At 45.9% G+C, this 27,048-nt stretch overlaps 1 protein-coding gene across 1 annotated transcript in view; it reads left to right on the forward strand.

Annotated features, from left to right (window-relative positions):
• DOCK4 (dedicator of cytokinesis 4) overlaps positions 1–27,048 on the forward strand; it is a 931,895-nt gene that overhangs the window by 747,678 nt on the left and 157,169 nt on the right. The window contains exon 33 of the mRNA XM_058189675.1: positions 1,913–2,008. Within this exon, the coding sequence (XP_058045658.1) occupies positions 1,913–2,008 (96 nt within the window). The remainder of the gene's footprint in view (positions 1–1,912; positions 2,009–27,048) is intronic.

Below are 27,048 nucleotides of genomic sequence, written 5' to 3' on the forward strand. Positions count from 1 at the left end.
ACTGTGCAGTCTTTAATTCCTCTCTTACAGGAAAGGGAACAATAAATCTACTGCTCAGCACCTAAATATTTTCACTCTTTTATTTTGCATATACAGGAGCTGTGAAATTCATTCACAGGAGCAGACTTTTGGTTTTACTAGATTAGAATTAAGCTAGGTTTCTGGTTGTTGGTACTTCAGGGTTACAAAACCCAAGATAGCCTTGGATCATCTGAAAGCTATTTAGCAACTTCTGGATAGTATATACTGTAATATACTACAGTATATTAGCATATGGTGATGGGAGTTATATTGCACATGTAGTAATTGTGACATATAGCTGACTTTCCATGCATTGGTGAATTTTGTATGATTCCACTTGCATGAGTAGCACTTATGTGTTGTTAGTTCCATATGTTTTTTATTATCTATTACCATTTTGACCTGAAGAAAAGAATACTTTATTTCTACTAGTTTGCCATGTCATGCTACTTTGTTATAGACGTTTATCCATTGCTACCTATGCTTTGTTGTTTCTTTGGTGGCTTTTTCCCTACTATACCCTGCAACTAAGTCTGGAATTTTTGCCTCCTTTTACCATTATCACTACTTGAAAGGAACTTACTGGATAAATATAAGTCTTATAATAGTTGAACTGAAAGTTGGACAATTTTTCTTTTTATTACCTATATAACTTGAGATGAGCATGAAAATGAACCTTTCTCCCTGATCCTGTATACTAGGATTCCTTTTGTGCAAAACATACACTAATTAGTATAATATTTTAAAGCTTTTCCACACAACTTCTTCAAAAAGTGTAGCTGATTGAGTCAATGACCCTGTTTCATGCTTAAAAACATGTTTTGTCTGATAATTTAAAAATTTAGAGCTCTATCTTGTAATATGGAAAGCAATAATCAAGAAGATATATGCCAAAGGTACTTATCTCAAGCTGTACAGTAGGTAAATATGCATGCATATGGATTTGGGAATAAACATTTGGGGAAAGAGGATTCCGATATCTATTTAATTATTGAATAAAGGTGTGTGTATTGGTTATGGCTCTACTGACTTTTGTATTTATTCTTTGTTCTGGAGAACAGAGAAATAAGGAAATTGAGATAATGTATAACACCAAGAACTAATCAATTATTTAATGGTTAAATAAATGAAATTAATATGCTAAATAACACCAAGGAAGTATATTTTTAAAAATCCCAGGAAAAGCCTTTTCCTGTGGCAGTTACAATGCAGTAAATTGAGTGGGTGCAGAACTACTGTTGCTTGAAATATGGGGGGGGGGGTGTCTTACATTGAGAAGATTTGAAATCTCATCGAACAGGAGCAGTGAGATGGGAAATGCTGTCTTCTAGGTAACAAAATTTTCATTTTTCCCTTGATGTCAAAATGCAAGTTTAATGAAGTACAGTAGATTGGTATATAATAAAATCCTGGCTCTTTTGAATATAATCTCTCCCTCTCTCTTCTCTGCAGATGATAGATGATGGTAGATAGATAGATAGATAGATAGATAGATAGATAGATAGATAGATAGATAGATAGATAGATAGATAGATAAATAGATGATAGTTGTGTTTTTTTTCTGTATGTGTAAATCTTTATATGCATACTTGCATGCAAACACACATATAGGCACACACATATGTATAAACATATTTCTGTCTATGTTGAGATGGAGTTGGCTAACCTTAAAAAAATCAATTTGCCTTGTCAATGCTTCCTGGAGTAGAATTCCACTTTTTGGTCCTTATCCCAGGTAAGACAATATTTGCAGTTGTGTTTTGTATAAATAATAGATATTAAAATGAACAGATATTGCTAAGACATTTTAGTACCTTTGAGTATAAATTGGTTGTTATGGAGACTGGTAAAAATAAATGCTGATATTTTGCCCTGGGTTCATTTCTTCTAGCCTGCTGAAGAAAATTGAACGTGAAACATGGAGAGAAAGTGGTGTTTCATTAATTGCCACTGTAACCCGTCTTATGGAGAGGCTGCTGGACTACAGGTGAGCAATGGACGCATGCTTTACAACAAGAAATATTGTATTGTCTGCATTTTTCCGAAATGAATCATTTTGGGAATAATATAAACAGACACATATCAGTCATCGAGTTGTCAGATTTTGTACATTACAAAATGTAGTCATATAGGTCGTCCTACATGTAATATGCAAAAGATGAACTTATATTTCAACAGTGCCCCACATCTTAGACTCCTTATCTGTTGAAACCTTGCATGTCACTGATTTAATATATTATTATTATATTTTAGTGTTAGGGGAAGAATGCCTATGCAATGTTCTGCCTATGATGACAAAATAAGTTGATTGGCATTAGATACAGTGCCTATTAACATGAAATTGGCAGGAAGTGGGAATGAGGTGATATTCTCTCCTCTACCTTATACAAGAAAATGGTTTCCCCCTGTCCTTGATTGTCCTTGCTAAACTATGTCAAGAATGAATTCAATGTCAGATAGCTTCTTTATCACATAAAGAAAGCATTCGATGTTGTTGTTGTTGGGTTTTGGTTTTTTTTGCTCTATGAGGTCCTACAACTGGCAGAACTATAAATAGAGAATGAATCATCTTAGACTCTTTACCTGCCTGATGCTCTCCAATTACCCTGAACTATGCTTTCTAAAATGAGTAATAGGACAAGCTATTGTATCACTTATATAAAAACACCATGTAAGGAGAAGATTGCTCTAAATTCTGGGCATAGCAGAAGATCTTTGCTGACCTCAAAAAGCTATTGGCTTCCATTTGTTCTTGCAAGGGCACTGAATTTCATCTCTTCATACAACTAATGGGAATGAATCTGAATCTTAAGAACAGGAATACTTTTATGTTCTTACATCTTTCTGTTGTGAGCTGAGCTTCATTGCTACCAATAATCTTTTAAAAGGGATTCCAAATATTTATTGGGCATCACTGAAAGGTCCATATTTACCAACAGATAAGGAATTTAATTTGTATTACCAGTGGATTTTAATATTATAATGGGCTATAATTTAATAAAACATGTAATATGTCACAAAAATATTCCTATTGTACATGTGAGTGGTGATGGTTTCCTGATGATCAACTTCATGGCAGAGGCAAGATTCAAAGCTGAAATTTACTAATTCAGTATCTTTATTGTTAGGCTATGTCATTTGGCAACAATGTACATGCCACACTCTGGCTCTGTTAGTGTTCTAAGCATAGAGATTCTGACTGTCAGACTGCCTCAGTCAGGTCTCTTAGGAAAGAAAGACCCTAGACTCCATTTGATTGAAGTGATAGGTTCTTTTACTAAAAGCTGCTGGCTGCAGTAAAGTCAGGCTAGAACTAATTTTCTGCATGAAAAAGTTACAGATTTCCCCCCTCATCCCAGCCCTCACAGGTGGCTCTGCCACCAGCTGGAGAAGTCCTGGCATTTTTCCTTGCAACCTTTTGGCAGAGATACAAATAGGGCAGCTAGCTACATAACTTTCTATGTCCTTCTTTAGTGACAGCCACCAAAACTGGCGCTTAACAAAGTGCAAAATTTTGACAAAGCCTAAATGTCCCACTACTTTTGAATCATGGCTTTTCTGTAGAACCATTAATCATTGACTTCCCACCCAAGTTAAGCCATCCTGCATTGTACATTCGCCCTTATGGATTTGGAACCACTTGTCCTTCTCTAGTGCCCTTTTCAGGGCATCCCTTAGGTCCTCAGCTACCTTGACTTTTAGCTTAGCTTGCCTTCTGGCTGTGACTGGACCCGCTAATTGGCAGAATGGGATAACTGGTCTTATTACCTCCAGCTTTGAATAGGGCAGCTGATAGGAAGTTCTCCCCTCCCCACTGGGAGATATCGCAGTATGACATTGAATCAGTTAAAATTCTGAGCCCAGCAGACTTGCTTGGATGACAGTTTGTGGTGGTCTTTAAGGCTTCTAAGTTTTTGTTGTCAGTCTATATCTCAAAAGAGGTTTTTCCCCTTTCCAAGGAATGCCTCCAGGTTAAGAGCACCCAGCGCACTGCATACACTTCCTTTTCCCAAACCCCCCACCTATGTTCAGTTTTGATAAGCTTTTGGGAGGTATAGGCACAGGACTGCAGGATCCCCTACTCATTTTTCTCCAGGAACATTACCCCCACTGCCACATCGCTAGCATCTGCTTGAATGACAAAGGGGTCATTAGTTTCTGGGTGTTTCAACACCAGTTCTTCCATGAACAGGCACTTGAGGTTTTCAAATGCTGCTTGGCATACCATTGTCCATTTCAGTGGCTGGCTAGGTTTGGGGTTCCCTTTCCCTTTTGTCTTTAGTAGGTTGGTGATGAAGAGGGCTACCTGGGAAAATGATGGGATGAATTGATGGTAAAAGTTTCCCAGGGAACTTTGTAGTTGCTGAGGGTCCATTTCTATTCCTTCATGGGAAATGCAATACCCCAGATAGTCAATTCTATTCTGGTGGAATTCTCATTTAGACAGTTTGGCATATAATTGGGCTGCTTGGAGCTTTTTGAGTACAGCCCTGACTAATGCTCTGCCATAGATTCGGTATGGATTAAAATGTCATTCCTTTAGACCAGGGGTGTCAAACTTGATTTCATTGAGGGCCACATCAGGGTTGTGTTTGACCTCGGGGTGGGGGGGCAGGTGGCCATGGCCAGGGTGGGGGGGCCAGCTTGCAGCCCTCCCAAGCTCCATTTTTGCTGGCAGAGGCACTGCGGGCCAATCCTTTGCTGTTTCCAGGACCTGGAAACATCCTGCGGGCTGGATCTGGCCCTCGAGCCTTGAGTTAGACCAGAACCTGATTTAGACCAGAACCTCTTTGTACAGGTTGTCATGCAGCACTTCATTTATCAACTGCATAAATTCAGCAGGGGCATCCTGCAGTCCAAAGGGGAGAACTTGGGGATTGGAAACATTACCCAAAGGGTAATTAAAAATTGTTTTTCACACATTGCCTTCCTTGATCCTAACTCAGTAATATGTCTGTAAGGTCTTACCTCTCTTTCCCGCTCAAGAAAGTAGAACTCTTGAATGTTGCGGTGAGACTGGCTGGGAAAATACCAAGCTCTAACAAGCCTGGTGAAATCCAGTCAGACAAACCACTGTCGGGGGGTCTTCAGACCGGAAATGTTCTATAGGGACAGTGAAGAAGGAGAGGCATCTTGGATGGCTAAAGAGGAACAGGCAAGTTTCTCGGAAAGCCAGAGAAAACTCTTCGATCTGACAGCGGCGGGGGTGGGGGTAGCGGCCATTGCGACCGCCATGAAGCTGGGTCATCCGGAATAAGAGTTGTGCAGGAGCAGAGATTTGGATGGAGTATTGGTACAGGGTGAGTGATTGGCCAACTCACAGGTAATAAAGAAAAAAATTGGAAATTTTAAAGCTACCCTGGTGTGGAAAGAGCAGCTAATTAGCGTCGGGGGAAGTTAATTGACAGAAGAGAGAAAGCGGAAGTAAAAGACACTAAAGCCCAAAACGGAGTTTGATGTTTAAACTTTAAATGTGGAACTACATTTACTATAAGAAAAACAAACCCAAAAGAAAATAGTTTTGGAATAAGACTGGATAATTGTAAGAAAAATTTTGAATCTTAAAAGAAGATTAAAGATTAAGCAATAAAGAAAAATTGATAATAGATAAAGATTTTAAATTGAACGTGAACTGGAATGCAAAGTTGAAAATTGGATAAACTCAGAAGAGAAAGAAAAGCTAATCAGGTTTAATATATAAAACTGGATATTTTGTTAAATTGTTGATTTGGAACGTGGATTGTAGAGTGCCATCTAGTGGCAGGGGAAAAAAACTACATTGAACACTTTATTTATTTATTTATTTATTTATTTTGTCACAACAATATATGTAGGTAACATACAAAAAGATTATATAGTATATAAACACATATATGAGTAAATATAAGGAGGTATAAGCATATATATATATATATATATATATATATATATATATATATATATATATATATATAGGAAGAAGAAAAGAAAAACAATAGGACAGGAACGGTAGGCACGTTTGTGCGCTTATGCACGCCCCTTATGGTCCTCTTAGGAATGGGGTGAGGTCAATAGTAGAAAGTTTTTGGTTAAAGCTTTTAGGATTATGGGAAGAGACCACAGAGTCAGGTAAAGTATTCCAAGCACTGATGATTCTGTTACAGAAGTCATATTTTCTGCAATCTAGATTAAAGCGGTTGACATTAAGTTTAAATCTATTAGTTGCTCTAGTATTATTGCAATTGAAGCTGAAGTAGTCTTTAACAGGAAGGACATTACAATAGATGATTCTGTGAGTTAAACTTAGGTCTTGTCGAAGGCGACGGAGTTCCAAGTTTTCTAAGCCTAGGATTTCAAGTCTAGTGGGATAAGGTATTTTATTGTTTTCAGAGGAATGGAGAACTCTTCTTGTAAAATATTTCTGGACACGTTCAATTGTATTGATGTCAGAGATGTGGTGGGGGTTCCAAACAGGCGAGCTGTATTCTAGAATTGGTCTAGCAAATGTTTTATATGCTCTGGTTAGTAGTGTGGTGTTTTTGGAAAAGAAGCTATGCAAGATTAGGTTTATAACTCTTAGAGCTTTTTTTGCTATGTAGTTGCAGTGGGCTTTGGCACTTAGATCATTTGACATGAAAACTCCAAAGTCTTTAACGGGATGGGGGTCGTCTGTAAGGTAATGTCCATCTAGTATGTACTTAGTGTTTGGGTTCTTTTTTCCTATATGTAAGACTGAGCATTTGCTGGTTGAGATTTGGAGCTGCCAATTTTTAGGTCGTTTTGAATGATAGATGTATTGTCTGTGGTGTTAAATAGTTTGACATGGTCAGCAAAGAGAACACAATTACTTTAAAAATGGAACTTTCTGTATCCTTGAGCAATGAGCCGTGAGACTTTTTAAGGAGGATTTGTTTGTCTTCTCAACAACTGAACATTGATAATACAAGAGCTGGAAAATAACAAATCTTAAATTGGAATTTAAAAGCACTAGAACATTAAAATGTGGCAAGAATTAATAGATCTGGTTAAAACCATACTTTTATTATTTGATGTGGATAGAAAAAAGTCAAAAATTGTGCCTGAGCATATTCAACAGGATGAACAAGAGTCCAATGAGAAGCAAGAAAACAACATTGAAGATAAAAATACTGATGAAAAATTAAAAGATTACATTGGGAATAGCAGTGAAAAAAAAGAGTGAATAATAGCCTTAAAGATTTCACTGGGGTTAACAGTGCAAAAAATAGAGTGGATAGAAAGAAGCAAAAGAGACAGATTACTAATGGGAAAATGAGTAAGAGGAATGATTACATTGGGGTTAACAATAGTAAAAACAGAAAACTTAGAGGAAAAAAGATGAATGATTACATTGGGATTAACAATGGGGAAATAAGGAAGGTAAAAGGAGAAAAGGGGAATATATTAAAACAGAATAAAAGAGAGGATAACTATAAAAGAAAAAAGAAAAAGGGGGGGAAAAAGAAAAGGGGTGAAATATTAATTGGACCAGGAGAAAATGGTTAAAAGGAGTAATTATGGATAGGAGGAAGGGTAATATGATATAAATGTAAAGTAATAATTGTATTAACAATAATATTAGGATTAATATTGGTGATTATATTAATTAACTTAAATGATTTACTTAGAAGATGTAATAATGATAACATAATTGATCTGATATAAAATAACTGTAAAAACAATAGTATTAATAGTGGGACTTTTAAAATTAAAGTTAAATGATAATATAATTGTATTGATTAAAACTGAATTTTAATTTTAGCAAGTTCAATATATGAGATTATAATACCTAGAATGTTTTTAATGGTAATAATTGAATTTAACTAGAGCATCTGAAATCATAGAATGTTTTAATGGTAAAATGGTAAACCGCTATCTGCACGCACTCTCACACCACCACCCAGCACAGATCAACTCTGTAGCCAAGACACTCATCTCTAGAACAAAACGCTTAGCTGACAAACAACACCTAAAAACCGAACTACACACTCTCACAAACGTACTAACATCCAATGGATTCCAGAGAAATAAGATTACCAAACTAATCCAAAAAGAACCCCCCACTAAAACCCAAGACAGAGAACAAGAAAACGGCACAGCCCTCCTCTCATATATAAAAGGCACCACAGACAGAATCAGCAAGATCCTCCACAAACATAACATCAAGACAGCATTCTGCACAAACCAAAAAATATCCACCATCCTAAGAAACCCCAAAGACAAAATTGAGTTAGAAAATCAAGGAGTATATGAAATCCCATGCACCGCCTGCCCCACCACATACATCGGACAAACCAACAGAAGAATAAGTGCACGCATTGAAGAACACAAGAACTCAGTCAAAAAAGAGGAACCAACTTCTTCCCTGGTCCAACACCTTAAAGCCACAGGACACGATATTGACTTTAAAAAGACCAGAACTATCGCCAAAACTGAACACTTTAACAACAGAATAATCAGAGAAGCCATCAAGATAGAAAAATGCCCACACAGCATGAACAAACGAGATGATACCTCCCGCCTACCAGCCATTTGGAAACCCGCCCTTATTGACAAACGAGTCCTTAACACAAGGAATGACACCAGACCCACACTCACGAGGTCCACACAGATGCCTTTGCGGCTTCTGACCCGGCGACGAACTCGATCAGCTCCCTGGTATAACGAGGAGCTGAGAGAGATGAAGCGCCGGAAAAGAAGCCTAGAGAGCGCCTGGAGGTCCAGCCGCTCCGAACCAGACCGAACACTAGTGAGGTCATGTATTCAGACCTACCTAGTGGCGATCAGGGTGGCGAAACATAACTATTTCTCCGCACTCATCGCATCGGCAGATAATCGCCCAGCCACCCTGTTTAGGGTGACCCGCTCCCTGCTTAGGCAGGAGGCTCGGGAGGACCCCTTACAGGGACGTGCTGAGGATTTTGTTCAATATCTGTCTGATAAAATCGCTCAGATTCGGGACGGCTTGGACACTGATTGGATAGATTCAGGTGGGATGGCGGAGACGAGTCTTGAGAATGTTATCTGGGCTGAGTTCGATCCTGTGACTCCTGATGACATGGACAGGTTGTTGGGTAGGCTGAACTCCACCACATGTTTATTGGACCCGTGTCCCTGGATGGTGCTGGCCACCTGGGAGGTTACACGAGGCTGGCTCCAGGAAGTTACCAACGCTTCTTTGTTGGAGGGTGTTTTCCCTGCCGCTTTGAAAAAGGCGGTGGTGAGGCCCCTCCTAAAGAAGCCCTCCCTGGACCCGGCTATTTTAGCAAACTATCGTCCAGTCTCCAACCTTCGCTTTTTAGCGAAGGTTGTTGAGAGTGTGGGGGGATATCAGCTTCCTCAGCACCTGGAGGGATCTGTCTATCTGGAGCCGTTCAGTCGGTTTCAGGCCGGTTACAGCACCGAGACGGCTTTGGTCGCGTTGGTGGATGACCTCTGGAGAGCCCGGGACAGGGGTTGTTCCTCTGTCCTGGTTCTTTTAGATCTCTCAGCGGCTTTTGATACCATCGACCATGGTATCCTGCTGCGACGGTTGGAGGGATTGGGGGTGGGAGGCACCGTTTATCGGTGGTTCTCCTCCTATCTCTCTGACCGTTCGCAGACAGTGTTGGCAGGGGGGCAGAGATCGGCCCCGAGGCGCCTCACTTGTGGGGTGCCTCAGAGGTCTGTTCTCTCGCCTCTCCTGTTCAACATCTACATGAAGCCGCTGGGTGAGGTTATCCGTGGTTTCGGGGTGGATTATCATCTGTACGCTGATGATACGCAGCTGTACATTTCCACCCCGAACCACCCCAACGAAGCTGTCGAGGTGATGGGGCCTTGAGGCCGTGCGGGTCTGGATGGGGAGGAACAGGCTCCAACTCAACCCTTCCAAGACAGAGTGGCTGTGGGTACCGGTGTCCCGGTACAGTCTTACACCATCACTGACTGTGGGGGAGGAAGTACTGACCCCCAGGGAGGGAGTGCGCAACTTAGGCGTCCTCCTGGACGATCGGCTGTCCTTAGAGAATCATTTGACAGCCGTCACCAGGGGAGCATTCTATCAGGTCCATCTGATTCGCCAGTTGCGCCCCTTCCTTGACCGTGACGCCTTGCGCACAGTCATTCACGCCCTCGTCACTTCCCGCCTGGACTATTGCAATGCTCTCTACATGGGGCTCCCCTTGAAGAGCACCCGGAGGCTCCAGTTAGTCCAGAATGCGGCCGCGCGGGTGATAGAGGGAGCACCGCGTTGCTCCCATATAACACCTATCCTGCGCGGCCTGCACTGGCTACCGTAGTCTTCGGTGCAATTCAAGATCTTGGTTACCACTTTTAAAGCCCTCCATGGCTTAGGACCGGGATACCTTCGAGACCGCCTTCTGCCGCCGATTGCCTCCCAACGACCTGTGCGCTCCCACAGAGTGGGCCTCCTCAGGGTGCCGTCGACCAAACAATGTGGGTTGGCGGCCCCAGAGGAGCCTTCTCTGTGGCGGCACCAACTCTGTGGAGCAGGCTTCCTCCAGGATTACGACAACTACCCGACCTCCGGACCTTCAGACGTGAACTGAAGACTCTATTGTTTCAGCGTGCAGGACTAGCCTAAGATAGAAGGTTTTAGCATATTTTAATGGGGTTTTTATAGGTTTTACTGTTTTAGTGATCAGGCCATGATAATATTTAGTTTTAATTGGGTTTTAATGTTTATTTATTATACTGTTTTAATATGCCTGTGAACCGCCCTGAGTCCTACGGGAGATGGTGCGGTATATAAGTTTGATTAATAAATAAATAAATAAAATAAATGTCACCACCACACATCCACCCAGAAAGCAGACCCAAACCCACACTGATCAGGAAGCACGACCAAGGACCAGAAGCCTGACCGCAGCTGCAACATTAGCCATTTCAAACCCCTCCAATCCATACATGCAGCAGACTGACACCCACTACGAAGATGTAGCATGACCACGACCACGAAGCCAAACAGCAGCAGTGCAGCTCACCAGCTCAAATCCCCCTGCAACTCAGACTAATCTGAGCACAACCAAGCCCCCACCCAAACAGGACACACCCCCAGCCAATCAGAGCACAAAAAAAACCCATCCAATCAGAGCACAGCCAAGCTCCCACCCAATCAGTTCAAACCCTCACTAGCAGTTAAAAAGGAAGAAACAGCTGCAATCACACATTGCTCCCAGAAGCAAGAAGCTGAAGCCTGAAGATGACAAATGAGACTTTGTCGAAACGTCATCAAGACACTTCCAATTTTAGGCGGGAGAAAACCCAAATAACCAAAGACCTACATACAAACACCCGCGAAAACCTCAGAAAACAAATATATATATATTTATATATGATGTCATGTCCCACTCCTCCGCTGACGGCTGGGTCCGGGAAATCCGAATCAGGCTTGCCTCTGCAGCTCTGCCCAAAGTCCTAGCAAAGTCCTCAGAGCAGGCAGGAGACCAGTAAGTGACTTCAGCAAGATAAGTTCGACTTTTGCCTGACTCAGAGACTGCCAGAAAGTAGCTCCTTTATATAGGCCATGGGGTGTGGCTCCATGACTCAGCACTCATTAAGGCCTGCCCCTCCCTTCCCTCTGTTGCCTCCGCCTCTCCAATCTTCTGATGCGAGGGTCACTCCAATCAGCTGTTCTTGGGAGTAAACCCTCCTCAGGCTCACCTGCTGTGGAGGAGGGGGAGGGGTCTAGCTGCTCCGTTTGCCTGGGCATGGAGGCAGGGCTGGGGCAGGGAGGTGCTCCTTCTTCTGCAGTTTGTGGGGCATGGAGCCAGGACTTGGGCCGGAGGCATACATTCCTCAGTGTTGGGAGCAGGTAAGAAGGCCCGGCTGCTCTGAGGCGGGCAAGACACAACACTATCCTCACCGCAGGGCCCTTCCCCAGGGCTGGCAGTCGGGATGCGGTCGGGCGGGTTCTGCTCGTGGAAGGCCCGCACCAGGTCAGGCGTGGGCGTCGGGCGTTGACCCAGGTGAACTCGGTCCCGTACCCTTGCCACGCAACCAGGTATTGGGCGCCCCTTCAGCCAGCGGGAGTCGCGTATGCTGTGCACCTCGTACTCCTCCGCCCGTCCTCGTCGACAGCGACGGGTGGCGCCGGGCGCCGAAGGGAGACGGCGGGGCCTCAGGGACCAGCAAGGACCGATGGAAGGCAGGATGGATCCGCATGGAGCGGCAGGGTCAATCGGTAGGCCACGGATTGATGACCGCCTCGGCGAACGGACCGATGAACCGGTGGTCCAGTTTCTTCGCCGGCGGTCGGACGGGAGATGCTGTGGAGAGCCACACGGTCTCCGACCACCAGTGGGGGTGTTGCCCGTCGGGAACGATCGGCGACCCGCTTGGAGTCCTCCTTCGCCCGATTCAGCTGCCGACGCACCATCTGCTGGACCGCGTGCAACTCCGAGAGAAAGGACTGGGTCTCGGGGACCGGGAGTCCGGGGCGCCAGAGGAAGAGCGGATGGTACCCGAAGTTGGCCAGGAACGGGGTGGTCTGGGTGGAGGTGTGTTGGGAGTTGTTGAATGCGAACTCCGCTAGGGACAGGTAATCGGCCCAGTTGTCCTGCTGTTGGTTCACGAAGCACCGGAGGTACTGTTCCAGGATGCCGATGACCTTTTCCGTCCCGCCGTCGGTCTCTGGATGGTGCGCCGACGACAGACACACCTGCACCTCCAATGCGGCCATCAGGCTCTTCCAAAAGCGGGCCGTGAACTGCACCTCACGGTCCGACACCACCCTGTCTGGCAGGCCGTGGAGGCGGAAGACGTGCTGCAAGAAGAGACGGGCTGTCTTGGTGGCGGTGGGCAGCCCGCGGCACGGGATGAAGTGTGCCATCTTGGTGAGCATGTCCACCACCACCAGCACCGTGGTGAACCCCGAGGACGGCGGCAGGTCCGTCAGGAAGTCCATGGAAATCGCCCCCCAGGGTCTGTCAGGAGTCGGCAAGGGCTGGAGGAGACCGGGAGGGGCCCCCGTGGCGGCCTTGGCTTGCCGGCACGGCACGCAGGACGTCACATAGGCATGGACATCATGCCGCACCCGGGGCCACCAGAAGGTCCACGTTTCCAGGTTGAGAGTCTTGAAAAACCCGAAATGGCCCGCGGCAGGGTTGTCGTGGCACTGGGTCAGGACGAGGGACCGGAGCGGCCCCGTGGGCACATACAACCGCCCCCGGAACTTGAGTACGTCGTCTTCCAATGTCCACGGAGACGTGGGGCCCGCCTCCGCTCGCCGCTGCTGAGACCAGGCGTCTTGGCGCTGCGCCTCTCGCACCCGGGCCCGTAAGTCCACCGGTTCCCGGGCGGCGGCCAAGGCTTCCGCCGGCAGTACGGTCCGTGGAGGAAGAGGGTCTTGGGCGCTCAGGTACTCCGGCTTACGGGACAGGGCGTCCGCCCTCCGGTTGTGGCCACTGGGGATATAGGTGACGCAGAAGTTGAACCGGGCAAAGAACAGCGACCACCGGATCTGCCGCTGGTTCAACTTCCGAGCCGTGGTGAGATGTTCGAGGTTCCGATGGTCCGTTCGGACCCCCACCTGATGCCGGGCTCCCTCCAGGTGGTGCCGCCACGCCTCGAACGCGGCCTTGATAGCCAGCAACTCCTTTTCCCAGATGGTATAGTTGCGCTCGGAAGGGTTGAGCTTCCGCGAGTAGTACGCGCAGGGAAAAAGAGTGCCGCCATCCGCCGGGGCCTGTAGCAGCACCGCTCCGAGGCGGCGTTGGGCGTCCGTCTCCACCACGAAGGCGGTGCGGGTCGGGATGTCGCAGGATGGGCTCCGTGACGAAAGCCTTCCTGAGAGCCGTGAAGGCTTCCTCCTGCGGGGACCCCACGGGCAGGACCTTCTTCTGAAGGAGCTGGGTGGCGGGCCGTCAGCGTGGCGAAGCCGGGATGAAGGTCCGATAGTAATTGGCGGCCCAGCAGCCGCTGGACATCCTTCACCCGACGCGGGCTTCCCAGCTGCTCAGGGCCTCCACCTTGCGCGGGTCCATGGCGATCCTCGGGTGAGAGGATGTGCCGAGGAACTCAATGGGCGACGGAGGAAAAACACTTCTCCAGCTTGGCGTAGAGCTGGTGCTCCCGCAGGCGCTGCAGGACCAGGCGGAGGTGCTGGAGGTGACTTTTTCTGGACCGGGAGTAGACCAGGATGTCGTTCAGGTAGATCACCACGAACCGATCCAACATGTCCCGGAACACATCGTTCATAAAATGTTGGAAGACGGCGGGGGCGTTGGTCAGCCCGAACGGCATGACCGTGGAGTCGTAGTGTCCGTGCGGGTGCGAACGCCGTCTTCCACTCGTCCCTTCACGCATCCGCACCAGGTTGTAGGCCCCGGAGGTCGAGCTTGGTAAAGATGGAGGCCTCCGCAGCGGTCCATCAGCTCCGGGATGGCGGCAGGGGTAGCGATTCCGCACCGTGGTGGCGTTCAGCCGGCGGTAGTCCCAACACAGGCACAAATCCCCCATCTTCTTTTTCACGAAGAGGACCGGGGCCGACAGAGGGGACTTGGAAGGCTGGATGAACCCTCGGGCCAGATTTTTGTCCAGAAAGTCCCTGAGGCGGCCAACTCGGCTCGGACATGGAATACAGGCGTCCGTGGGCAGCGGGCGCCGGGTTGCAGGTCCACGGGCAGTCGTGGGGCGGTGCGGGGTAAGCGGTCCGCCTCCTTTTCGCTGAAGGCGTCAGCGAAGTCCTGCAGCTCGGGGCACGGCGACGGCCGGGTGAAGACGTCCTGGCGGGCAGGTGTGGCGGATGTGGTCGACACACTGCAGGCTGGGAAGCGAGATGGCGTTCGCGACCAGGCCACCTGAGGGTCGTCGTCCGCAGCCAGGCCAGTCCGAGGATCACTGGGAAGTGGAGGTCCGCTGTCACGTGAAGCGAATCGCCTCCTCGTGGTCCCCGATGGCGGCGCAAGGGCTGCGTGGCGAAGTTAATGGGTCCGCCACCAGCTCCCTCCCGTCGATGGTCTCGACGCCATCGGAGGTCTACGGAACCAAGGGACACCAAAATGGTCCACGAAGGCCCGGTCCATAAAGTTCGTGGTGGCCCCTGAATCCACCAGCGCGTGTGCCGGGATCCCTTCCGGCCGGTCACCCACCCACACCCGGGTGTCCAAAATCAGGTGCCGAGGGGGCCCAGGGTCCACGTCGGCCATGTCTGGCGGGGGCTTGGTCCGTGCCCGGCCTAGGGTTCCCCCGGGGCCGGGCCTGCCCCGTTTCCCGACTGGCCAGGCCGGGATTCGGGGACGGGCGTACGTGTTCCGCCGCGCTTCCTGGGGCATGCGGCGGCGAAATGGCGGGCTCCCCACAGTACAAGCACAGCCCCCCTTGGCGCCTCCGGCTCCGCTCCTGGGCCGTCAGGCGGGCCTGGCCGCTCCTAACTCCATGGGCTCTCGGCGGCCACGGCGCGGGTGGCCCGGGACGGGTCGGCACGGGTCGAGGAGGCGGCGGTCTTTGACGGTTGCGGGCGGCGACATGACGGGCGTTGCTGGAGACGGGTGTCGAGGCGCAGGCAGAGGGGCACCAGGTCAACGAGGTCATGGCGCCTCCACCCGAGCCAGCTTGTCCTGGAGCTCTTCCGAAGGCCCCTCTTGAGCAGCGTCCGCTAGTGCCGTGTCGTTCCAGTCCGAATCATGGCACAGCAACCGGAATTCCGCGATGTACTCCCGGGCGGGGCCCTTGTTGGATCTCTCCGGCGCCAGGCAGCCGTCTGGGCCCGCACAGGGTCTTCATACATCAGGCGTGGTGCCCCAGAACCCCTGGTAGTCCGCCAGCAAGGGGCTGTCCCTGAGCACCAAGGCGTGGCCCACTGCGCAGCCTGGCCAGACAACAGGTTCATCACGAAGGCCACCCTGGCCCGGTCATCTGGAAAGTCCCCGCCGCATTGCCATGTAGGTCTGGCACTGGGCCATGAAGGCCGGGAACATCTCCATCCGCCCTGAGAACTTCTCCGCACCGTACCGGGCTGTGGCGCTGAGGAGGAGGAGGAGGAGGAGGTTGGACTGCTGGGGCATTCCCAGCAGCCAGTTGAGCAGTCAGCTGGGCGACTTGCTGTTGCAGTTGCTGGTTGTCTGTTTGTAGCTGCTGCACAATCAGCGCCAGCTGTTGCTGATCCATCTTGTAGATGTGTGAGGAGTCAGGCAAGATGTCGTGTCCCACTCCTCCGCTGACGGCTGGGTCCGGGAAATCCGAATCAGGCTTGCCTCTGCAGCTCTGCCCAAAGTCCTAGCAAAGTCCTCAGAGCAGGCAGGAGACCAGTAAGTGACTTCAGCAAGATAAGTTTGACTTTTGCCTGACTCAGAGACTGCCAGAAAGTAGCTCCTTTATATAGGCCATGGGGTGTGGCTCCATGACTCAGCACTCATTAAGGCCTGCCCCTCCCTTCCCTCTGTTGCCTCCGCCTCTCTAATCTTCTGATGCGAGGGTCACTCCAATCAGCTGTCCTTGGGAGTAAACCCTCCTCAGGCTCACCTGCTGTGGAGGAGGGGGAGGGGTCTAGCTGCTCCGTTTGCCTGGGCATGGAGTCAGGGCTGGGGCAGGGAGATGCTCCTTCTTCTGCAGTTTGTGGGGGCATGGAGCCAGGACTTGGGCCGGAAGGCATACATTCCTCAGTGTTGGGGAGCAGGTAAGAAGGCCCCGGCTGCTCTGAGGGCGGGCAAGACACAACATATATATATATATATATATATAGGTCTTTGGTTATTCTGGGAGCAATGTATTGCTCCCAGAAGCACAAAGCTGAAGCCTGAAGATGACGAATGAGACTTCGTCGAAACGTTGCCAAGACACTTCTAATTTTACGCGGGACAAAACCCGAATAACCAAAGACCTACATACAAACACCCGCGAAAACCTCAGAATATATATATGTGTGTGTGTGTGTGTGTGTGTGTGTGTGTGTGTGTGTGTGTGTGTAAAGCAATAGAAAGTTGGGTTTATATAATAATAATAATAATAATAATAATAATAATAATAATAATAAGAAGAAGAAGAAGAAGAAGAAGAAGAAGAAGAAGAAGAAGAAGAAGAAGAAGAAGAAGAAGAAGAAGAAGAAGAAGAAGAAGAAGAAGAATGAGGAGGAGGAGGAGGAGGAGGAGGAGGAGGAGGAGGAGGAGGAGGAGGAGGAGAAGAAGAAGAAGAAGAAGAAGAAGAAGAAGAAGAAGAAGAAGAAGAAGAAGAAGAAGAAGAAGAAGAAGAAGAAGAGGAAATGAGAAATAGAAATGAATTACTTTAATGTTATATGTGTTAAATTGTATGGAATTGTAGTAAATGCAATATATGAGATTGTAATATTTGAAATGTTTTTAACTGCAAATATGGAATTTAGTTAAAGCATTTGAAATTATATTGTGAAGATTGATTTAGTTTAAAAAACAGTAGAAAAATTATGTTTACTTTAAAAAATGAATATAAATTTTTGTGATTGGAATAATGGAATTTAGGGAAAAGGTTTGAAACTATATCTTATTGTAAAAAGGGAGTAATGGGAAAATATTTGAAGAGGTTGATTTAGAGTTAGAGTTAAATATTAGAAAAATGATTGATTTGAAACTAAATGGTTTCAACTTGGAGGAAGCAATGAGAGGAGGGTGGAAAAGAGAGAGAAATTAATTAATGATTAGAGATTAGGGCAAATGGTAAGATTAGTTATATAATAGAAATGAGGAAAATAAAATAAAAATTAGAGAGAAAGAATATTATGGCAAAAAGTGAAATATATAAATTGTGATGGGAGATAACTAAAAGTTGTACAAATTTGTGACTCGGTCAATACTCTGTTCAGAAAAAATGCATTGTTTGTTTGTTTGTGTATGTTTGTTAAAAAATAAACAACCCTTATTTTTTAAAAAAGAAAGTAGAACTCTTGAAACAGCATATTTCAAAATAATTCTTTTATTGAGTAGAAAATGATAGCAGAACAAAGGCAAAGCGGACTTTAAATCCCCTCAGGCAATACAGTTAGAAATAAGGCAGTAGAAAACTCTCTCTCCAGTCAGATGTGGATTCAGCCAATCCACAGGTGAGAAGATGTTGTAACGGGCCGTCCTGAGAACTAGATAAGCCACCGTTCCCAGGATCATCTTCTGCTAGCTTCATAGTGAAACAACCCACAGGGCCCTCCCCCCTTAATACATTCCACGAAAGGTGAGAAAATCCCAAAGCGGCCAAGCACCAGGATAAAGGTAATAAAATAGCAGCTGTCAAAGGAAATAGGAAGAGGATACATTCAGGAGTCTTCCCCCCCCGAATGTTGGCAATTGTATGGCAGTATCACTTTAGGAATCTGACATTGCCTCCCATAAGTTCAGCTTGGTAAAAATCCTGCCCTTGGCCAAATGGGCTAGAATATCTGTAACAACCAGCCTCTCCCCCCTTCCAAGAAAGTACGAACTCTTGAAAACTTTGTATTTCAAAAGGAACCTTTTATTGAAAAGGGATGAAAGCAAGTCAAAATTCAAAGCAGGCTCTGAGGTCCCTCGGCATACAGTCCAGGATAAAGGGAATTAGGAACCCCTCCCCACCATCCAGTGTGGATTCCCACCAATCCACTGGTGTGAAAATGATATCATACCAGCCTCTCTGAGAAGCAGATAAGAAGAGCTCAGACCCATCTTGCAACCCACACGTCCCCATCTCCCCTCTCATTTTCCAGGAGGTGAGATTTCTCCAGGCATTTCTGGCACCAGGTGATGATTATAAATCTGGTTATACAAGAAGACCAGGATACATAGGAAATCAGGTTATACAAAGAAGACCAGGATACATAGGAAAGAGAACTAAATGTGATAAATCCAAATCTCCTCTTCCACGAAGAATGGCAGATACATGGATCTGACATTGCCCTCCTCAGAAAAATGGAAAATCCACCAAGAAAGACATAAAACATATAATACATAAAGATTTAGGATTATTATTATTATTATTTTGCAGTTATATCCCGCCCTTCTCCGAAGACTCAGGGCGGCTTACACTATGTCAAGCAATAGTCTTCATCCATTTGTATACTATATACAAAGTCAATTTATTGCCCCCCAACAATCTGGGTCCTCATTTTATCTACCTTATAAAGGATGGAAGGCTGAGTCAACCTTGGGCCTGGTGGGTCTTGAACCTGCAATCTTTTTTTTTTTTTTGTTTACATTTATATCCCGCCCTTCTCCGAAGACTCAGGGCGGCTTACAGTGTGTAAGGCAATAGTCTCATTCTATTTGTATATTTACAAATTCAACTTATTGCCCCCCCCAACAATCTGGGTCCTCATTTTACCTACCTTATAAAGGATGGAAGGCTGAGTCAACCTTGGACCTGGTGGGGCTTGAACCTACAGTAATTGCAGGCAGCTGGTTTTAATAACAGGCTTCTTATAGCCTTGAGCCACCACGGCCCTATCTTGCAAGCAGTTGCTGTTAATAATAGGCTGCATTAGCCTGTTGCGCCACTAGAGGCCCAGAGGCCCAGAGGATGGTTTGTGAGGGTATTTCAGCTGGAATTTCCTTAACAGTGTGGGGGCTTTTACATGTTTTTTGGCTCCCTTCTGGATTACAAGTTAAACAGTTAAAACTGTGGAAACTCATCCCCTTTCTTAATTCTGATGCAGTACACCTCTCATAAATCCAGCTTTGAAAAGAGTTGTCCTTTAGAGAGGTGGGCCAGCATGTCCTTCATGAGGGGAGTGGGTACATATTTTCCACACTGATCGTGTTCAGATTACTGTAGTCAATGCAGAGAGGTAAGGAGCCATCTTTATTTTCACAGAATAACACTGGGGCTGTTATTTTTGGTCAGGTGGGTTCGATGAAACCCCTTTGTAGGTTTTTGTCGATAAATGCTCTGAGTTTCTCTAGTTCTCTGGGGGGCATGCAGTACATTTTCATTTTTGGGAATTTAGCCCACGGTAGGATCTCAATGGCACAGTCCATGGCACGATGGGGTGGAAGTTCATCGGATGCCTCCTTGCTTAATACCTCAGCCAATTCTTGGTATTCTTTGGGGATGCTAGTGGGTTCAGCAAGGTGGCTAGTCATTGCTGTTTCCCTGTTTTCCTTTCCTTCCTCTTTTCCCTCTGGGATGTTCATGAAGGTTACATGCCCCTGGAATTTTACGGTTCCTCTCTTCCAGTTTATTTTAGGGTTCTACTTCTGTAGCCACATGAGCCCTAGGACTAGTGGCCATTCCATTCCTGGGACTACTGTGAACATGAGGATCTCGCTATGATCCCCCAGCTTCCTTTGCAATGGTTCTGTGGCAAAAATGGCTGGCTTCCCCCCCCCCCCAGTTCCATCTAGCTGGCAAAAAGCGATGGGGGCTTTCATTTTCCTTAGGTAAATTCCCAATCTCCCTGCCAGGGTTGGGCTAATTAGGCATCGGGTGCACTCAGAATCCAGCAATGCTGCTACTTCCTCCCCTTTCCCTCAGCTGGGGAGAAAAGTTTTAGGGGTAGGGTGAGCGGTTCGACTGGGTTGCTTACCTGCGGGTCATCTTCCAGATTGCTTTCAGACTGGCTCAGGTCCCCTCAGGGTGCCAGAGTTCCTTCCTCTGATTTTTGAGGGGAATGAAACTCCATGGCCTCTCGGCTTCTCAGCATTTCTTTTCCTCAGGGGGTGGCTTTTGCAGGCTTTCCCCGACGGGCGATCAGGCTTTCTGGCGGGGGGTTTCGATCGGCATTCTGCTGCACAGTGCCCCTCCTTCCCACACTTAAAGCAACCTGATGGCCTCAGTGGCATGGCGGTTTGGGGTTTGAATGCCTCTCGCTTCCCCTGGGGTAGGGATCTTCTCCAAGCCTTGGTGCAACCTTGGTGCGGTACTGGTTTTAGGTCATGTCAATCTCTGCCTCCTCTGCCATCAGGTACAATTTATGCAGGCAGTTTGGGGTGCCACGGGCCAGGCAGACAGTATACTGGTTGTTGTTGAGTCCATCTTTGAACCAGCAGACTAGGATATCTTCTGGCCAGTTGGCTCAGCTGGCCAGGTCATGGAATTCTTCGGTGTATTCAGCTACAGGACGTTGGCCTAATGTGGACTCTAATGTGGTCGCAGGCTTTGCGATCAGCGAGGGGCTCTTCGAAGTGATTGTGCAGGGCTCTTATGAATCGATAGAAGTTTTGTAGCTCTGGAGCGTTGGCGTTGTGGAGGTTCACCATCTACCTGGCAGCTGTCCCTTCTAGGGCTAGAGTGATGAATCGCAGTCATGCCTCCTGGGTTGGGAAATTCCACCCATACTCTTGCATGTAGGTGAGGAATTGAGCCAGGAAAAACACCAACTTTTGGGGGTCTCTGTTGAATCTTACCCTGGGGGGGGGGCTTCCTCTCTAACTGTGACCCCCTGTATTGGCCAAGGAAGATCGCCTGGGCTGGAACGGCAGGAAGTTGGATACCTAGTGCAGCTGCTGCTCCGCCAGCTTGGTCATCTGCTTGGTCAACTATGGCTGGGTCAGGGGTGATGGCTCGAGCTTCCTTGGCTGCTGGTCCGCCCGCTCTATTTTGTTGGCGACCCTGTTCACCTCAAACATTGACATTTTCCAGGGCTTCCATCACAATACGGTTGATGTACCTCAGTGATAATCAACCTGGTCCCTACCACCCACTAGTGGGCGTTCCAGCTTTCATGGTGGGCGGTAGGGGTTTTGTCCGATACTGAAGCACTTTCCTTTTTTTTAATTTAATTGACTTTTTTAAAAAAATTCATAGCATTATTTAAAAACATTTTCATTAGGTTTTCATAAAATTCCCTGTGACAATTTAAATTTCTGAAAATATACTATTTGTATCTCCCGCACATAAGTTTAGTTCACGTTACGTAAGTGAAACTAAATGGCGCTATAGTGCGACTGCAAACAAAAAAGCCTCATCTCAGAATAGCTCGCACATCTCCCCCCACACCACCCAGCTGTAACAGGCAAGCAGAGCTGGTAGCCAGTGCCCCCCCAAACCCAATCCACGATGCACGAGAGGCATGCGCAGATGACGATACATGGCACATTACTGTGGAACCGGTGGGCGGTTAGAAAATTTTACTACTAACAGAGATACAAAAGTGGGCGGTAGGAATAAAAAGGTTGACTACCCCGATGTACCGCTTCAATTGATCATCTGCCAGTAGTTCCTCGGTCAGTTCTTCCTGATTGGAGAGGGACCAGGTTGACTGCCACTGTCCTAACACAATTTATATATTTCACTTTTTGCCATAATATACTTTCTCTCTAATTTTAATTTTCTTTACCTTGTTTCTGTTATATAACTAATCTTTCCATTTGCCCTAATGTCTAATCTTAAACAATTTTTCTTTTCTTTTTTCTCCCTCCTCTCATTGCTTCTTCCAAGTTAAAACCTTTTAATTTAAAATTCAAATATTTTCCCATTGCTCCCTTTTCATAACATAATATAGTTTCAAGCATTTTCCCTAGATTCCATTGTTCCAATCACAAAAAATAATATTCAAACAATTTTACCTGTATAACCCAATTTCTTCCCTCTTTTCCATTTCTTCCTTTATCAACTTATCCAAATACTACAGTCAAATACATTACTACAATTCACTTAAATATATAACATTAAAATCATTCACTTCTATTTCTCAATTCCCATTATTATTTTTTAAGTAAATCCAATTTTTTCATTGCTTTTTAAACTAAATTAATCTTCACAATATGATATAATTTCAAATATTTTAGCTAAATTCCATATTTGCAATTAAAAGCATTTCAAATATTCCAATCTCGTATGTTGCATTTACTACATTTCATTTATGCTTATAAGTCTTACTTCAATTCTTTTATAATTCTAAGTAATTTTCCTGTTCCAATCACAAATATTAATGTTCCTACAGTTTTACACATATAGTCATTCATTTCTATTTCTCATTTCCCATTGTTTTTTTTAAATAAACCCAATTTTCATAATATAATTTCAAATATTTTAGCTGAATTCCATCATTACCATTAAAAACATTCTATAATTTCAGATGAATATTAATGTTCATGCAATTTTACACATATAATATTAAAGTCATTCTTTTTTTCTCATTTCCCATTGTTCTTTTAATCCAATTTTCATAATATAATATAGTTTCAAATGTTTTAGCTGAGTTCCATCATTACCATTACAGAATTATACATTCTATAATTTTCAGATGCTTTAACTAAATTCCATTGTTACAATTAAAGACATTCAAAATATTACAATCTCATATATTGAACTTGCTAAAATTCATTTATACTTATAAATCTTACTTCAATTCAATTATAATTCTAAATCTATAGTATATGTTTTCTTTTTCATCAACTACTCCTATCTTCTTTTATCCCATTTCCTTGTTTTCTTCTCTCTCTCTTCTCATTTTAAAGTATTTTACGCTCCTAATATGCCCTGTATTTCCATCAGCTCTCTTCTTTCCCCTTTCCATCTTTCTTATTTTCCCACTGTTAATCCCAGTGTAATCATTTGAGTTTTTTATATTTTTTCTCTTCCCCCCTTCTTTCTCTCCTTGTCTCTTTTCACCCTCTCTCTTTTTGTCATTGTGAATCCCAATGTAATCTTTTAAGTTCATCTTTGTTCCTAATCTTATCCCAGATCTCCTCTTTTTTTCATTATTACTCCCCACATAGTCATTTGGTTTTTCATAGTTAATATCTTTGTCTTTGTCTTCAATATCACTCTCTTGCTTCTCATTCATAGTTTCTGTGTCCTCTTGGGTGTGTTCCAACACAGTTTCCAGTTCATCAGGTTTAGGTTTTTCATGCAGCATTGTAATCATTTCATTTGTTTCCATTTTTAATGATATATGCATCCTTTTAATCATTTCAATTAATTCCTGTGCCATTTTGTATTTTCTGGGTTGTCGCTATTCTAATTTTAAGATTTATTATACTCCTCCTTCTTTGGTTGTTGAAATCAAACAGTTTACAAAAACACAAATCCTCCTCAAATGTTACTACCGCTCTTATCACTTTGAAGCATTCTTTTTTCCAAAATACAGGTTAGGTGTTGTAATTTTTTTCTCCGCCTGAAGCTGTCTGTCAGCCTCCGCTTATTACTTTAAGTGTTTAGTTACATAGTAGGATGTTTAACTGTTTTATTACTTTGTTAAGTGTTTTATTGCTAGTTTGTTGTCATGCTAGATTAATGGGGGTTGTGGCTCTTTAAGCTTCGGCTGCCATTGAAAGGAGGAGTGAGAAGGAATTCAAACAGTCAGACGGGCGCGCTGGCATCAACGATCTTTGCATACCATACAGAAGAAGAACATTGGAAGAAGAACACCATGTGGTCCATGAGGGCAAAGACATTGGACTAGATCTATTTGACCTTTGGAGGGAGGAGGGATGAATGAGGAGAAATACATCTGTAAGTCACACCTACTCGCAGATCTTGCTTTCCTTAGCTATAATCAGACGTATCCAGTAAAACTGTCCACAGATGACAGGCCCATGAGAGATATGAGTTCCCTGCCCAGATCACTTCGGGGGAGGGGGAAGAAAAAGAAGAAATACGTTCTCCTGGGCCCGCAGATTCTGATAGAGGCCAGAGGCCCTCTGCTAGTCAAATGTTGCCATGCAGAAGAAAATGGCCAAAAATCCCCCAAATACCCGGAAAATTCGATGGTGATCCTAAGGAACTGGGGATATTCCTGGTTTTGCTGAACAACCATATGATTGATTGGGGTGAGGACTATTGGTCTGATGCAGCTCGAGTGAGGAGCGTAACCCAAGTTTTGGGAGGAAGGGCGGCCACCTGGTTTGTGTCCCTGCATAATGAGGACTCCCCCCTTCTGAGAAATTATGACCACTTCATGGCCACCCTAAGAATGAGATTTGAGGACCCTCTGGCAGAGCAGAAGGCCAAGATCCGGATGAGATCCATCAGGCAAGGGAGGAGACCAGTAGCTGACTATACCCAAGAGTTTCGTGATCTGGTGCCCCTCATGAGAGGGTGGTCGGAGGTGGCTCTTTTGGATATATATATATATATGGCCTAAACGGGGATTTATACGCGCTGTGCAGAGCGCGAGAGTCCCCTACGACCCTGTACGGCTGGTTTACCCTAGCAGTAGAGATGGAGATCAAGTTGGCCAAAGATCGCAACTGGAGTGACTGCACCTGGAAGCAGACCCCAACCCAGTTCCAGAAAGGGCCCCCACAAGGCCCTGCCGCAGTTGAAGGTGGGAGGCAGAGATCCACGGCATGTTTCATATGTGGTAAGGAAGGCCACAGAGCAGCCAACTGTCTGGTCAAGTTGACGCCTAAGACGACCCCTAGTAGTGGTAAAGGAGAGGTGAAGCTGGCAACCAAGACACAAGAGTCCGCAAAAAGGGTAGCGGACATTGTCAAGAATGCTTCTCCCACGGAGGAGGAGTTAGGGACTCCGACCAGTTCCGATGACAGCGAATCTACATCCGAATCCGATGAAGATCTCCTGGTGAGTTGGAAAGGGGCCCCCTTGACTATAATAATAATAATAATAATAATAATAATAATAATAATAATAATAATAATAATAATAATAATAATAATAATAATAATTTAATTTTTATACCGCCCTTCTCCCGAAGGACTCAGGGCGGTGAACAGCCAAGTAAAACCATACAATATATTACAATAAAAACTATTTAAAAAACTTATTCCATATGGCCTAAATTTAAATATAAAATACATAATATAAAAATAAACCCCATTTAAAACGAATTAAAAACCCCTATTAAGCCAGTCCTGCTCAGAAGAATAGGTATGTTTTCAGCTCGTGGCGAAAAGTCCGGAGGTCAGGAAGTTGTCGAAGTCCTGGGGGAAGCTCGTTCCAGAGGGTAGGTGCCCCCACAGAGAAGGCTCTCCCCCTGGGGGTCGCCAGCTGACACTGTTTGGCTGACGGCACCCTGAGGAGACCCTCTCTATGGGAGCGTACCGGTCGGTGGGAGGCATGTGGTAGCAGAAGGCGGTCCCGAAGATATCCCGGTCTTATGCCATGGAGCACTTTAAAGGTGATAACCAACACCTTGAAGTGCACCCGGAAGACCACAGGTAGCCAGTGCAGTCTGCGCAGGATTGATGTTATATGGGAGCCACGAATGGCTCCCTCTATCACCCGCGCAGCTGCATTCTGTACCAACTGAAGCCTCTGCGTGCTCCCCAAGGGGAGCCCCATGTAGAGAGCATTGCAGTAGTCCAGGCGAGAAGTGACGAGGGCATGAGTGACCGTGCATAAGGCATCCTGGTCTAGAAAGGGGTGCAACTGGCGGACCAGGCAAACCTGGTAAAAAGCTCTCCTGGAGACGGTCTCCAAATGATCTTCAAAAGACAACCGTCCATCCAGGAGAACACCCAGATTGTGCACCCTCTCCATTGGGGCCAATGATTCGCCCCCAACAGTCTGGCTGTACCGGGATGCCGGCATCCACAGCCACTCAGTCTTGGAGGGGTTGAGCTTGAGCCTGTTTCTCCCCATCCAGACCCGCACGGCCTCCAAACACCGAGACAACACTTCGACAGCTTCATTGGGGTGGTCAGGGGTGGAAATGTACAGCTGGGTGTGATCCGCGTACAGTTGATAACTCACCCCAAAACCACTATCCCAGTGAAACTGCATATCTCATCCTCGGGAATGCAGGGGGAATTGCCAGCCCTCTTAGACTCTGGGTATACCAGATGTGTCATCAGCCCTGAGGTGGTGGAGAAAATGGAACTGAAATTAAAAACCTTGAGCAGGCCCATAGCATTCTGCCAGCTAGATGGATCAGTGGCAGGAGGAGGCCCAGCCCATTTTATTACAGAACCTATAGAGATGATCATAGGAAACCAAAGAGAAACCCTAAACTTTATTGTGACACCAGGAATGGACCAGCCGGTCCTACTAGGACTGTCTTGGCTCCGAAAATGGAACCCACGTATAAACTGGAAAACAGGGGTACTACGATTCTGCTCTAAGTCGCAGAGGGGGGAAAAAGGGGTCTCCAAATGCAAAGAACCCGTACCCACTCAGCTACTGGGGTCGATGATGGAGCGCCTGGATGGGGAGGAAAAATTCCCAGGGAGTATTGGGATCTATGAGAGG

Source organism: Ahaetulla prasina, chromosome 7, assembly GCF_028640845.1.
Source record: "Ahaetulla prasina isolate Xishuangbanna chromosome 7, ASM2864084v1, whole genome shotgun sequence".
Lineage (NCBI taxonomy): Eukaryota > Metazoa > Chordata > Lepidosauria > Squamata > Colubridae > Ahaetulla > Ahaetulla prasina.